Source organism: Aulonocara stuartgranti (genome assembly GCF_965226115.1).
Source record: "Aulonocara stuartgranti genome assembly, chromosome: 13".
NCBI lineage: Eukaryota > Metazoa > Chordata > Actinopteri > Cichliformes > Cichlidae > Aulonocara > Aulonocara stuartgranti.
The window spans coordinates 32,139,700-32,152,900 of record NC_138949.1 but is presented as its reverse complement, the minus strand read 5'-3'; the positions used below and the strand labels follow the sequence as shown (position 1 = coordinate 32,152,900).

At 40.1% G+C, this 13,201-nt stretch overlaps 1 protein-coding gene across 2 annotated transcripts; it reads left to right on the top strand.

Moving 5' to 3' along the window:
* The first annotated feature begins 319 nt into the window (after positions 1–319).
* Positions 320–2,225, top strand: LOC309720882 (uncharacterized protein). Of its 2 annotated transcripts, XM_082558081.1 has the most exons (5): positions 320–934; positions 1,006–1,350; positions 1,451–1,519; positions 1,765–1,821; positions 1,981–2,225. In XM_082558081.1, exons 1-4 carry the CDS (start codon positions 823–825, stop codon positions 1,818–1,820), a joined length of 582 nt encoding a protein of 193 aa, XP_082414207.1. In that variant the 5' UTR covers positions 320–822; the 3' UTR covers position 1,821; positions 1,981–2,225. The 2 variants fall into 2 exon arrangements, with proteins under 2 accessions (XP_082414207.1, XP_082414208.1); XM_082558082.1 differs by lacking the exon at positions 1,451–1,519 and having other exon boundaries at positions 328–934.
* Positions 2,226–13,201: the final 10,976 nt, after the last annotated feature.

The window sequence follows — 13,201 nt, the reverse complement described above, 5'->3', positions numbered from 1 at the left end:
ACACACTCGTTTTATTATCTTAGTGAGGACATCTCATTGACAGCTTCTCCCTCGAAGAGCTCTTCAGCACCATCAAGGCATTCAGAGACCTCTTCCTTCGAACCCTCAAGGTCAGCGCCAATCGCAGTGCGGCTCAGTCTGCAGGACTCATACCCTGCCGCACGTTTGCATGTGTCATTTAAACTATGTCTCAGCCAGCCAATCGGCTCTGACTTGAACCGTGACAAAGTGTGGTAGCTGCCACACATTAGTCCTGTTTCCCTGTAAATGTTAAGCTCCGCCCTCTCTGGGGGGCCGGTTAGCCTGCTGAAGTTTGAACTGTGTGTTCCTTTTATTCTTCGATCAGGAGAACGAAGGTCACAGGGAGCAGGAGAAGAGGAGGAAGAGGTTGGAGGAAGGGAGGAAACTGAGAGAAGAAGCCCCCACCAGAAAGATCAGCAAGTCAGACACCATTATTTCACCTTAAATCCTCCCTCCTTAAATGGAGAGACAGGTGTCCCTCACCTGTCTCTCCAGGTGTGGCAGGTGAAGGACAGGTCAAGTGCAAGTGGAGAACAGGTGAGACATGTGAAGGGCCGGTGACGGACAGGTCGAGAATCAATAGCTGACATCAGCAACATTTTTCTGCAACAGTTTATCAGCAGCTGAATATTTAAAGGAAATGATGTGACAGCATCAGGACGAGAAGAAAGTTTGTAAAGATTAAATGCTGCTGTACCTGTGAGGCTGTCAGGTGATGCAGTGACAGCTTTCACCTGTTGTTTGTGACACGTGCGCTAAGCTCACAGGGGAACGTGTGTCTGTGCTGCAGTTAGGACAGACATGGCCAATTGGGACGAAGGATGCACCGTCGACAACCTGCTGGCCGAGATCAGGAAGGGCTGCAGGCTGAGGAAGACAAGCCCACGGGCAGAGCCGGACGGTGGGGTCGAAGGTGAGAGCCCGGCAGGACTTCTGCAGACTTTCTTGTCACTACTGCTCGTTTGATCAAGTTCTCCTTTTCAGGTCACCCCGGGGTCACGCAGATGTCACCGGCCCAAGATAAGCCAGATTTTCCCGAGAAGCCTCGGGAGGAGGTCCGGACTCCCACACATCCACCTGCTGGAACCAGACCAGAACCGGAGCCAGCAGAGCCAGACAGAGCTGCCTCAGAGCTCCAGGCCCTCTGTGAACGCCCCGCAGCTGAGGTCCAGGGTCCGGAGTCTGAAGTGGACACCAGACCGGCGCAGCAGGAAGTCCAGCACACAGCTAGTCAGCAGGATGTGACCCAGGTCAACAGGAGCAAAGATCCTAACCCGGAAGATTCTGCTCCCCGGAACGCATCAAACACCTTAGACACCAGCCCAGCAGGTAGAGTGAGGCGCTGTGCTCTCTGCTTCAGGCTTTGAGCACGCTCAGTGCTGCTGTTTGTTTCTGAAACATGGAAATTTTAATGCTTCCTGTCCCACAGCCCACCCACACAGATCAAGTTGTGTTCAGTGTTTGCAGCAGAGTGACGGAGACTCGGCCGCAGATTACAGTTGAGTGGAGTCGAGATTGCCATACCATGGTGATGTAGCCGGGTCAGTCTGGCTGTTGTGATGTAGCTCTGAGTCTATGAGGTCACTTCCTGTTCCTGAACATTAGTGTTTCCTGTGACATGGTGAGCTGAGGCTCAGGCTGTAAGGTCTCATCAAGACGATGATAGAACATCCTTTAGTGTTGATGATGAAATAAGCTTTATATCTAGAAACCGACCAATCGTATCCTCTCTTTGATCTCCAGAAGGCCACACAGGAAGAAAGCGTTTGAAGAAAAAGAAAAAATGCATCCTTCAGTGAGGTGAGCTCACCTGCAGCTGTGCATAAATCCACGTCAGCGGCGATTCACTGCTGTCCTTCACTCTAAAGCATTTCATTGGTCGAAATGTTTTTATGTTGTGGGATTTAAGGTCTTTTTTTAAATATCATTTATTATTTTATTCTTCTTCTATGGTTCCAGGTACATGGGTCAGGACTTGTTTCTGTGGCGACAGGACTGGACCTGCAGGAGAACAAAGTGTTTAACCCTCTGTAGAACCTGGGACCATTTCGTGGCCTTTGCGTTTTTTAATTCCACACCATTTCCACTGTGTTTTACGGAAGAGGATTAGGGCCACTGGAAAAAAAAAAAGGAAAGAATTCTGACTTTAAAGTCAGAATTCTGAGATTAAAGTCAGAATTCTGACTTTAATCTCAGAATTCTGACTTTAATCTCAGAATTTTGAGATTAAAGTCAGAATTCTGACTTTAATCTCAGAATTCTGAGATTAAAGTCAGAATTCTGACTTTAATCTCAGAATTCTGAGATTAAAGTCAGAATTCTGACTTTAATCTCAGAATTCTGAAAAAAAGAAGTCAGAATTCTGAGATTAAAGTCAGAATTCTGACTTTAATCTCAGAATTCTGAAAAAAAGAAGTCAGAATTCTGAGAAAAAAGTCAGAATTCTGAGAAAAAAGTCAGAATTCTGAGAAAAAAGTCAGAATTCTGAGAAAAAAGTCAGAATTCTGAGAAAGTCAGAATTCTGAGAAGAAAGTCAGAATTCTGAGAAGAAAGTCAGAATTCTGAGAAGAAAGTCAGAATTCTGAGAAGAAAGTCAGAATTCTGAGAAGAAAGTCAGAATTCTGAGAAGAAAGTCAGAATTCTGAGAAGAAAGTCAGAATTCTGAGAAGAAAGTCAGAATTCTGAGAAAAAAGTCAGAATTCTGAGAAAAAAGTCAGAATTCTGACTTTTTTCAGAATTCTGAGATTAAAGTCAGAATTCTGAGATTAAAGTCAGAATTCTGAGATTAAAGTCAGAATTCTGAGAAAAAAGTCAGAATTCTGAGATTAAAGTCAGAATTGTTTGGTTTTTTTCCAGTGGCCCTAATCCTCTTCCGTAGTGTTTAATGGAGTATAGCCAAATTTTCAAACATGTATTTTTTTTCCCATTTTATTTTAAAATTTCAGTCTGAGTTTTTTAAATGAGCTTAAATGGCTGAATAAAAGGCATACATCCACTATCGAACCTCGTGGCCGATTTCTGCCCCTTGAAACCCATTATAAACGCTATTTTTCACTGCAAATTAATTACGGTCAAAGGGATCGTCGATGTTTAAGTTTCACTTTCATTTTGGAGGAGGCCTTAGAGTTGTAATTTTTTTATTTGTCCACCGGGTGGCGCCCTTGCTTCACATTTGACCCCTGCTGGAAAACAGCGGGCTGCTTAAACAGACCTGCGGGAAAGGAAGCCTGATTCCCGGCGTGCAGCAGCGGCTTCGCCCGCTGATCGGGCGGGACCATTTTCGGTCCCTAGGACCGTGAGAGGGTGCATTTTTTTTTTTTTTTTTTTTTTTTTTTGGTCAACGGGAAATGACGTATTTGTTGTCACGTGTGTGCTGGAAAAAGGAGTCCCCGGTGATCGTACCCCGGGAAGATGCACTTTTTTCGGCCTAGAGGAGCAGCATTTGCCGCCTGGAGAGCAGGAGCATGTGCAGAAGACCAACCGGAGAGTTGGTGAACAGGTTGGCAAACCATGAAAGCCATATGTGTGGTGCTTCAACAAACACTCGTCCAGAGTGATCAACATAACAGTGTGTCGGGTTGACTTTTATACAAACAAACCAAAAAAAACAAAAACATGTCATTGTGAAGCTTTGGCAAATACTAGATTGGTCAACTGATGTGCCGTAAGCATCTGTCAGGCTCTCTGACAGTTAGTTAGTGTTGCCTACAGTTAAAATATATAATTGTGGTGAAGAGTTAGTATGATTTTACATAAATGGAACCCACATTTAGGAGCCCTTCAGTAAATCCAGGCCAAGCTAAGAAGATGAGCAATGGGAGAAAGACCAAGGACAGAACACATGGAGATGACTGACCAGCGAGCTTTTAATGCTTAAATCTCGTCAAAGTAACTTTTTGTTGTGACTAAATTGTAAAGAGGGATGTGTGTGTATAGAAAGATGGCTGTTAGAGTAGCAGATGTTTAATTTTGTCTAAATTCACTATTAATTTACCTAATCAATTCAAATCAGAGGGAGAGGACAAAGAGATTGTACAAGATCAGGAAGAACAAGGTGAGCCAAAGAGTGAAGGGAGATGGAAAAAACAATAATTATTTTTCACAAAATAATTTTACATACAATTCATGAATATTTTGTGTGCTTTCCAGTAGCTTGCTTAAAAAAGGCAGTGGACATTGTAAACATAACATACTAACATGAACTAGAAAATTATTTGCGAGCAAAAATGCAATGTGAATGAGACTAAAAGTGAAGAAGTCACTTGGATGAATGACGTAGCGTTTCTCCCACTGAAAACACAACGTCCAGATGAACACAATCAACCTTATTGCATACTCTGAAGTAGTTAAGTTTCAGAGTAGGGTAGGTTTGAAGAGATTTGAAGATTTTGCCATTCATTTGAATGGGAAGAGAAATTTTAAAAAGTTTAAAAGTTACAACAAAGAAAAGCAATAGCAGCGTAGTCCTGAATGTAAACTGTCAATGTAAAATCAGCCCTCTTACCAGTTTGCTTCTTGTCCAGGTGTATCGAGTTGCAGTGTGATTTTCCTTCTGTCTTTAATGAGTAATGGTACTTTAAGTGCTTGATGATTTGGTGGACTGACTGTGCTGCATGTAGCTATGAGACTGAAGCAATGTTGTGCATGTTTCTCTGCTTGTCTGCATTGCCACAAATTGTTCTATTTGGTGATGTATCATAGAACTGTACTATATAGTGTATGTAAGTTTGTATGTTTGCTAGTAACTACCATCAACCTAAGGTCTCAGCTAATTTATCTTTGCAGAGATGTTCATTTGATTGTAACAGCAGTAGGAAAGAGCAGTAACAAGAGTAGGACAGCTAAGCTAATTATGGCTAAACATTTGGAATTTAGTGAAAGCAAAAATGGACCTTGCAAAGATGGATAGGTTTATTTAGAAAGTCAGCTATTTACATTTAGTGTTCGTCCCAAGTAGGAGATTTTGAATTGAGTCTAAATTGACCGCAAATTTACTTAACTTGTTAAAATCAACCAGGCTGTTACTGAAGCAGTCGAGGAATTACCTTTGAGGTCTCAGTCATAGGTATTAATGCAAAATCTAACATTACACTAACCTTATATTTTTGTAAAAGGCAAAATGGACTTTTTTCCAGGGTGGGGGAGTGTTTCATGTCTGTAAGTTAAAATTGTTATTTTTGTTGTTTCCTGATTTCTAAGAATTGGGAGAACAATTACATGCTAACAAAATGATGCATTTTGGTTGCCCATGTTTGGTGTTGCTTTGGGCTTAGGGTAATCACTGACGATGACTTACACCTAAAAGAGCTCAAAATCAGAAAACGTTGCTCTAAAACATGTTGACATGGTAAATGAAAATGAACAATAATCCAAATTGATCATGCAAACTGAAAGACTACTTACTATGTTTCTCTTGTTACTTCATTAGCCTCAGTGTTCTCAGATCATTCTTTACATAAAAGCACCCAGTTGTCTTGCAAAGAATGTGTAGGATTAGTGAAATCACACACATTCGAAGATACTGGTAGTTATTGTTTCAAATGCCTATTTCATGACAACCAGGCTAAATTCATCTAAGGGAGTATGAAAGAGATTATCTGGATGCTGAAATGATTGGTAAAATACATTAGGCCAATAATAGTAGACCTGTGCTACATTTGTCCAGCTAGGCAACACATATTTCTGCATAAGAGATACATGAGACACCCTTTAAATAAGCAAATTTCATGTTTAAAACATGGAAATGCAGCCAAAATGGACCATACAATGGCCTCAGTGAACACATCGGCACATAAGTAGAGATGAGGAAACTCAGTCACATTAGATATTAATATTACTATGAGTAAATTATATATATTATATATTCTGTTACATGGTTTAAAGAATACAATGTGATAATCACACATGAGAACGCTGTTTCCAGTTATACAAATATATTTTATTTCACTATTAAAGAAACCAATTATGTGAATAAAAGCTCACCACAAGAACATCTCCCAACCCAGTCTTACAAAGTTGCAGTCACAATAAAAACTGGGTATGGAACATGAACTGTTGGTGAGCTAAAAAAACAATCCTGGTGCTGATGCTTGTCACTGAACGTTTTGGACAGAGCTCTTGATTGAAATGCCTACCGTTGTGTGTAGGCATTTCGGTCCAGATGTTATGGAGTTCAGTTCAGCTAAGATGTATTTCTAAAGCACCGGATCGCAAAAATAGCCGCTTCTCGGCTGTTTATATTGTAAGGTAAAGACCATACAATATAAGAGAGAAAACCCCCCAACAATCAGATGATCCCCTGTGAGCAAACCCTTGATGACAGTGTCTGTGAAGGTTATCAGTCATCAAGGCCATTGGTGACGGTGGGAAAGAAAAACTCCCTTTTAACAGGAAGAAACTTTCGGCAGAACCAGGCTCAGTGAGGGGCAGCCATCTGCCTCGACCGGTTGGGGGGGGGGGCACAGCTGTTATAACCCCTGACGCAGCATAGCTTCTAATTCTGAAAGATACGTAGATACCTTAAACCTGCACTCTATGCAGGACACCAAGCGATGACACAACTTGCAGTACTATAGGAGTCTATGCAGAAACAGTTTTCTCTCTTGAATCTCTGTAATTCTTTTGCTACTGAGTGTCTGGGTGCAGTCACTCATTTTGGGCCAATTAAATCAAATGAACTTCCATTGTCTGAGTTATAGCCCTATTGAACCTGCGTTAACCAGGTTTAATAGGGAGGGCCAAAGTCCTAGTTGTGCTAAATTTCCTCGAATTCTCCTCGGAGATTTTCGAGTAGCTTCCTTTGTTCTTGAAAGTTCTTTTCCATTTGTCTCATCGCTTCCCGTCCATTCCACATCTTTTTGGTAAGGTCGCTAACCGTATTTTCTAAGGCCTTATTTTGTTGTTTGAGTATGTCAACTTGGACATCGTAGTTGTTTATCAGATTGTTATGTGCTTCCTGTGAAACTTTGCAAACCCAAGCTCAGACTCCCAACGCCATGTCTTGTTTTCAAGGCTTCCTGTACATTACACAGATTTTTCTTGACAAGCTCTCTTTTCAGTGCCTCACATTCATGGCACAACAACTCCTTTTCTCTGTTGGTCTTGTTAAAATCATGTTGGTTGTCCTTTTCCATGTCTCCCACTTTTATAACCGAGCCTGTCTTGCTGCTTTGCATCTCTCCGATTTCTGCCTCCATTTCCTGCATCACCTCTTTCTGTTGCAGGTCTCTTTTCCTCTTGTTTTTAGAGAACCCACGTCGTTTGAAGAGAACTTCAGCGTTTCTTTGGAGAATTTTGTTCTCAATTAGGAGCTCTCTTTTCACTGCCTCAAATTGATGGTACAAAAACTCCTTTTCTCTGTTGGTCACGTTAAAATCATGTTGGGAGTCTTTCTCAGTGGCTTTGGAGATCCGTGATTCTCCTTTCACACCCTCATCGTGTGGTTTCAGTTCTTTTTGAGAATCACCACTCCTTTTGGAAAGCTCCTGGAGGTCCTGTTCAAGAAGTTCGTTATGCCTCAATATGTCAATTTCATGTGCAAAGCATTGGAGTTCCAGGGTCTGTCTGAGCTGTTCACTGTCCGTTGTTTTGTTTTCCTCATTCATGATCCTTTTTCTTTCTTCACTCTCTTGTAACTCTTTAAAGGCTGTGTTTGCCTGATGGAGCTCAGTTTTAACAGCCTGTATTTCCTGTTGCATGTCATCTTTTTCCTTTTCAAAGTCCCTTTTCAGCTCACACATGCGTTTTACCGTCACATCATTTTCCTCTCTTAAAGACGGGTTGTCTCCCACTTTTATAACCAAGCCTGTCTTGCTGCTTTGCAACTCTCTGATTTCTGCCTCCATTTCCTGCATCACCTCTTTCTGTTGCTGGATCTCTTTGGTTTTGGAGCTGTTTAAATCCTTTAGAATTTGGTTACAATATTCCAGCTCTTGAATTTTGAAGTGAATTGTTTCATTCTCTAGTTGCAGGTCTCTTTTCCTCTTGTTTTTAGAGAACCCACTTCGTTTGAAGAGAACTTCAATGTTTTTTTGGAGAATCTTGTTCTCATTTATGAGCTCTCTTTTTTGCTCCTTAAGGTCGGCGTTCTCGACTTTAAGGTCACGTATGGTAGAGTTTTGTTGTTTGAGAGTTTTATTCTCATTTTTCAGCTCTTTGATTTGCTGTTGAAGTTTTTCGTTCTCGGCTCTCATGTTGCATACAACAGGATTTGACAGACTCATATTTCAAATTGAAGTTGATGCTAAAAGATTTTTTAAAAAGACGGTCAACTGTGTCAGAAACGGAAGTTTCGAGTAGTTTAAGTGTTTTCCTGCCTAGTGAATTCTTCCACTCTCTTTGAAAGACTGACAAGAGTGAGAACCTCTCCCCTATTTATAGGTTTTCGGGTGCTGATGTCATAAAGAAGATCAGAGATCAAAGGGATTCTGGTGAAACGTCACTGTGTCTGGTCTGGGCAGTTCTGAATTGAATAATAACAAAATGACGGGGGGCGTGTCTGGTAGCCATGTGAAGACGTGTTGTACAGGGCTCCTCAATGGACTAACTTTTTTCATAATTCCATTGCTCCAAAACTAACGAACTTTTAACAACAGTACGATAACACGCCCGTGTGCTGCTCTGAGGCACTTTTTACATCTTCAAGGCTACGGTGTACGAAATATGAGCAAAACTAGATCGGGGAAAGAGCAGGCCGCAAAAGCCTCGGACCATGCTGAGGACAGACCGGAGGCACCACCCCATGACATGAGTGAGATTATGAGAGCTATTGCTAGCTCTGAAAAGAGGATATTGGACCGTATCGATTCAAGCACGAAAGATTTAAATGATAAAATAGACACAATCAAAGAAGATCTGGAGAAGCAAGAGACCCGTTTGGAAAGTGTTGAGTTTGCTTTGAATGTTGTATATTGTATAGCTTTTTTTTTTGTTATACGTAAAATTGTATTGTATTTATTTAAATTTTTACTTTTTAATTATTTTATTTGCATTTTTTAATCACTAGGGTTTGAGAGTAACGAAATTTCTATTCTCTGTATGTCCTGTACATGTGGCAGAATTGACAAATAAAGTTGACTTGACTTGAATACTTCTTCAGACCGGACAGTGGAGTTGGAAAACGAGGTTAGCAAGCTGAAATCGGACGTTGCTAAGTTGACCAGCAAGTTGGACGACATCGAGGGGCGACAACGCCGGTGCAATGCACGCATTGTAGGGGTGAAGGAGGGCTTTGAAAACACCGGGAAACCTACGGCAGCTATTGCTACAATGCTGAAAGACATACTGGGCCTCGACTTTACTCCGATGCTGGACCGCGCTCATCGAAGCTTGGGTCAACAGGGAAACTCTCCCAGGGCAATCGTGGTGAAGTTTCACTATTACCAAGACAAGGAAGAGGTGTTCCGAAGGGCCGCCAAGTCGCAGCCGTTGCTGCTGCAGGACATGAAGATAAGCATTTTTCCTGATTTTACAGCAATGGTGGCAAAGAAACGAGCTGCTTTTATGGAGGCTAAACGTTTGCTCCGAGGCTGGCGTTAAGTTTGGACTTTTGTTTCCAGCTGTTCTCCGCATCACTTCACCGACGGGACAGGACAATCGTTTCACCGACCCAGCGGCTGCAATAGACTTTATCAAAAAAGACTTACGACGGCCGTGAGAGGTACAGCCGTGTGAGAAAAGATAAGTTGGACTCCACATGTGTGATTGCTTGAACTCAAGGGACATAGTTATACGTCGGTGCTGGGGAGATGTCAAGTAAATAATTGGGCCATAGTCATAAAAGGCCGGAAGGTAGAATGATTTTTGATTTAATTGATTATGAATACTCTGCCTTCCTTCTTCGTTCCGATTTTTGATATGTTCGAGATATTGCTGTTATTCTGGGGCATTTGATTAGAATAAACACGGGGAAAGTGGAAAATATAAGTTTTGGAGTTTTGTTTAGTTATTAAATGTTATATATTTGCCCAGTTGAGGGGCTGTTTGAGGGTTAACAGTACGTTTAGTCACTGTGCTATCCTAGCCTGGAGGGTTGCGATCTCAGGGATAATAGTAGATCAGCATGGGGTTTTGAGGCTCGTTTTATTTATTTATTTTTTTCCCTTTTTTTTTTTTCCTTCTCCCCCTCTTTCTTTTGGGGGGGTTCCAGAGGTTGGGACATATTTTTTCTGCACCTGCATTTTGGTACCTGAATGGCAAGCTCGCAAAGTCATCTGCCTCTTCGTTTTATAACATGGAATGTTAAAGGTATAAATAATCCGGTTAAACGCACAAGGGTTTTTACTCATTTAAAATCATTGAGATCCGATGTTGTATATCTGCAGGAAACACACCTCCGATCAAGTGAACAAATTAAACTAAAAAAAACATGGGTAAGCCAAATATTTAGCTCAAAATTTGAGGATAGATCACGGGGTGTGGCTATTCTAATTAGGAAGGGGATTCCATTTATTCCACTATCAACTGTGGCGGATACCAGAGGGAGATATATTATTATACAGGGCAGGTTGTATGGGAAACAAGTCATTCTTGCTAATGTATATGGACCAAACTGGGATGACCCAAATTTTTATTGTACCTTTTTAAAACACCTGCCAGATTTAACAGAGTCCCATTTGATACTGGGTGGTGACTTTAACTGCGTACTTAATCCTCAACTTGACAGATCAAACCCAAAACCTGATAGCAAAATTTCAAAAGCGGGTAATGTTCTTAAATCCTTTATGCAATCTTATGCTTTTTTTGACCCCTGGAGGGACAAAAATCCTACATCTAAACAATTCTCATTTTTCTCACCAGTGCACCGGTCATACTCACGGATCGATTTTTTTGGTTGTAGATAGTAGAATTCTTCCCAAGGTTTTAGATTGCCAATACAACTCTATTGTTATCTCAGACCACAGTCCAGTACAATTAGATGTAAATTTTTATGAACGCTTAAGTCAAAAACCGGCCTGGCGACTTGATCCTTTACTCCTAACTAAAGACTCATTTAAAAAAAAAAAAGGTCTCTGAGCAAATACAGTTTTTCTTAGAGACAAATCAAACCCAAGGGATGAAAATGACTGTTGTATGGGAGGCATTAAAGGCCTATCTTAGAGGCCAGATAATTTCATATGTTTCAAGGTTCAAGGTTCTTTATTTGTCACATGCATAGTTATACAAGTATAACACACAGTGAAATGTAGCCTGACACGCTCCTCGACATGTGCAAAAATTGGGGGGGGGGTGTAGAGGAAGAACATTATTTATTTATTTATTTATATATTTATTTATATATATATATTTATATATTTATTTATATATATATTTATTTATTTATTTATATATATATATATATATATATATATATATATATATATATATATATATATATATATATATATATATATATATATATATATATATATATATATATAGATAGATAGTATACACACTGGGTGAATGTGCAGTAGTAGCAGCAAGCAGGTGAATTCTGTACATTAATATGAATAGACATCTGACTATTTTACAGGATAGACAATATAAACATATTTAAAATTAAAGGAATTGAAATGTACATTGTGCCTTGGTTTAGAGTGTCTGGAAGAGTCCTGACTCAGTCAATTATAGATGATGTGAGAGGGCGGGTGTGTGTGTTTAGGGCACGGATGGCTTGGGGATAGAAGCTCCTCTTGAGTCTCTCTGTCCTTGCCCGGAAGATGCGGAACCTTCTACCAGATTGCAGAAGTTGGAACAGTTTGTTGCCAGGATGGGACGGGTCCTTCAGTATCTGCGCTGCTCTAGTCCGGCATCTCCTGGTGTAGGTGTCCTGAAGCGGGGGGAGAGCAATCCTGCAGCAGCGTTCTGCTGTACGGATCACTCTCTGGAGAGCTTTTTGGTCCTTCACACAGCTGTTCCCGAACCACGATGTCATGTTCTGTGTGAGGATGCTCTCCACAGCGCCTCATTTCAAAAAAAGAAATACTTACAACAAATGAACAACCTAGCCAACAGTATAAAAGAGATTGACTGCTTATATGCAGAAAATCCAACACCAGACCTATATAAGAGAAAATTATTACTAAATTCAGAATACAAAATTCGGTCCATTCAGCAAACAGAACGTTTATTTTTCAAATCAAGGCAAAAGTTCTATGAACATGGGGAAAGAGCCGGAAAACTTTTGGCACATCAAATTAAGCAATCCATATCAGCTAACACGATTTCTGAAATCTGTAAAACCTCTGGAGAAAAGACGTCTGATCCGAAAACCATTAATGACCAGTTTAAAATGTTCTATTCCAATCTTTATACCTCAGATCCGGTTGATGAAAAAAAGATTGCTGAAACGCTTGATAGATTACCGATTCCACAAATATCGGTAAATGACAGAACAGAAATTGATAGAGAGATAACCATTAGTGAAATTGTCGAAGTAACTAAATCAATGCAAAGTAATAAGGCACCATTTTCTGGTCCTGAAAAAAAAAAAAAAAAAGGCGATCGAAATGACTGTTGGTGCCAATCTTTAGTCCATCTAAAGGCCTAATTATAATAACAATTGAATATTACCTCAAATGTTTTTTTTTGGAAAATATTCAAGTTTTATGTTTTTTGGGGCAAAAAAAGCAGTGCGCTCATGTGACGAAACCGGGATATAAAGGGTTAAAATCCGCGAAATGTAATTAAAACTTGACATGAATATTTCAAGGAGAAGTAGGTCTAAAAGATTGGCTAATTTAAAGTGGAATAAAATATTAATATATAAATTTTTTATAGCACTTTTTTTGGGCGTGGTCGATTAGGACCGATAGTGTGTGCATTTTATGAAATGCGCTCCTGCAAAAAAAATAAAAGTGGATCGAAATGAATGTTGGTGCCAATCTTTGGTCCATCTAAAGGCCTAATTATAATAACAAACAAATATTACTTCAAATGGGTTTTTTTGGAAAATATTTAGTTCTTTTGTTTTTTGGGGCTAAAAAAACAGGGCGCTCATGTAATAAAACTGGGATTTAAAGGGTTAAAACAACGAAAATATAATTAAAACTTGACATGGATATTTTAAGCAGAAGTAGTTTTAAAAGATTGACTAATTTAAAGTAGAAAAAAATATTGATATATAACATTTTTAGAGCACTTTTGGGGCGGGACAATTTTTGGTCCCGAGGTTCACGAAAGGATGGGATTTTGAGGTTCT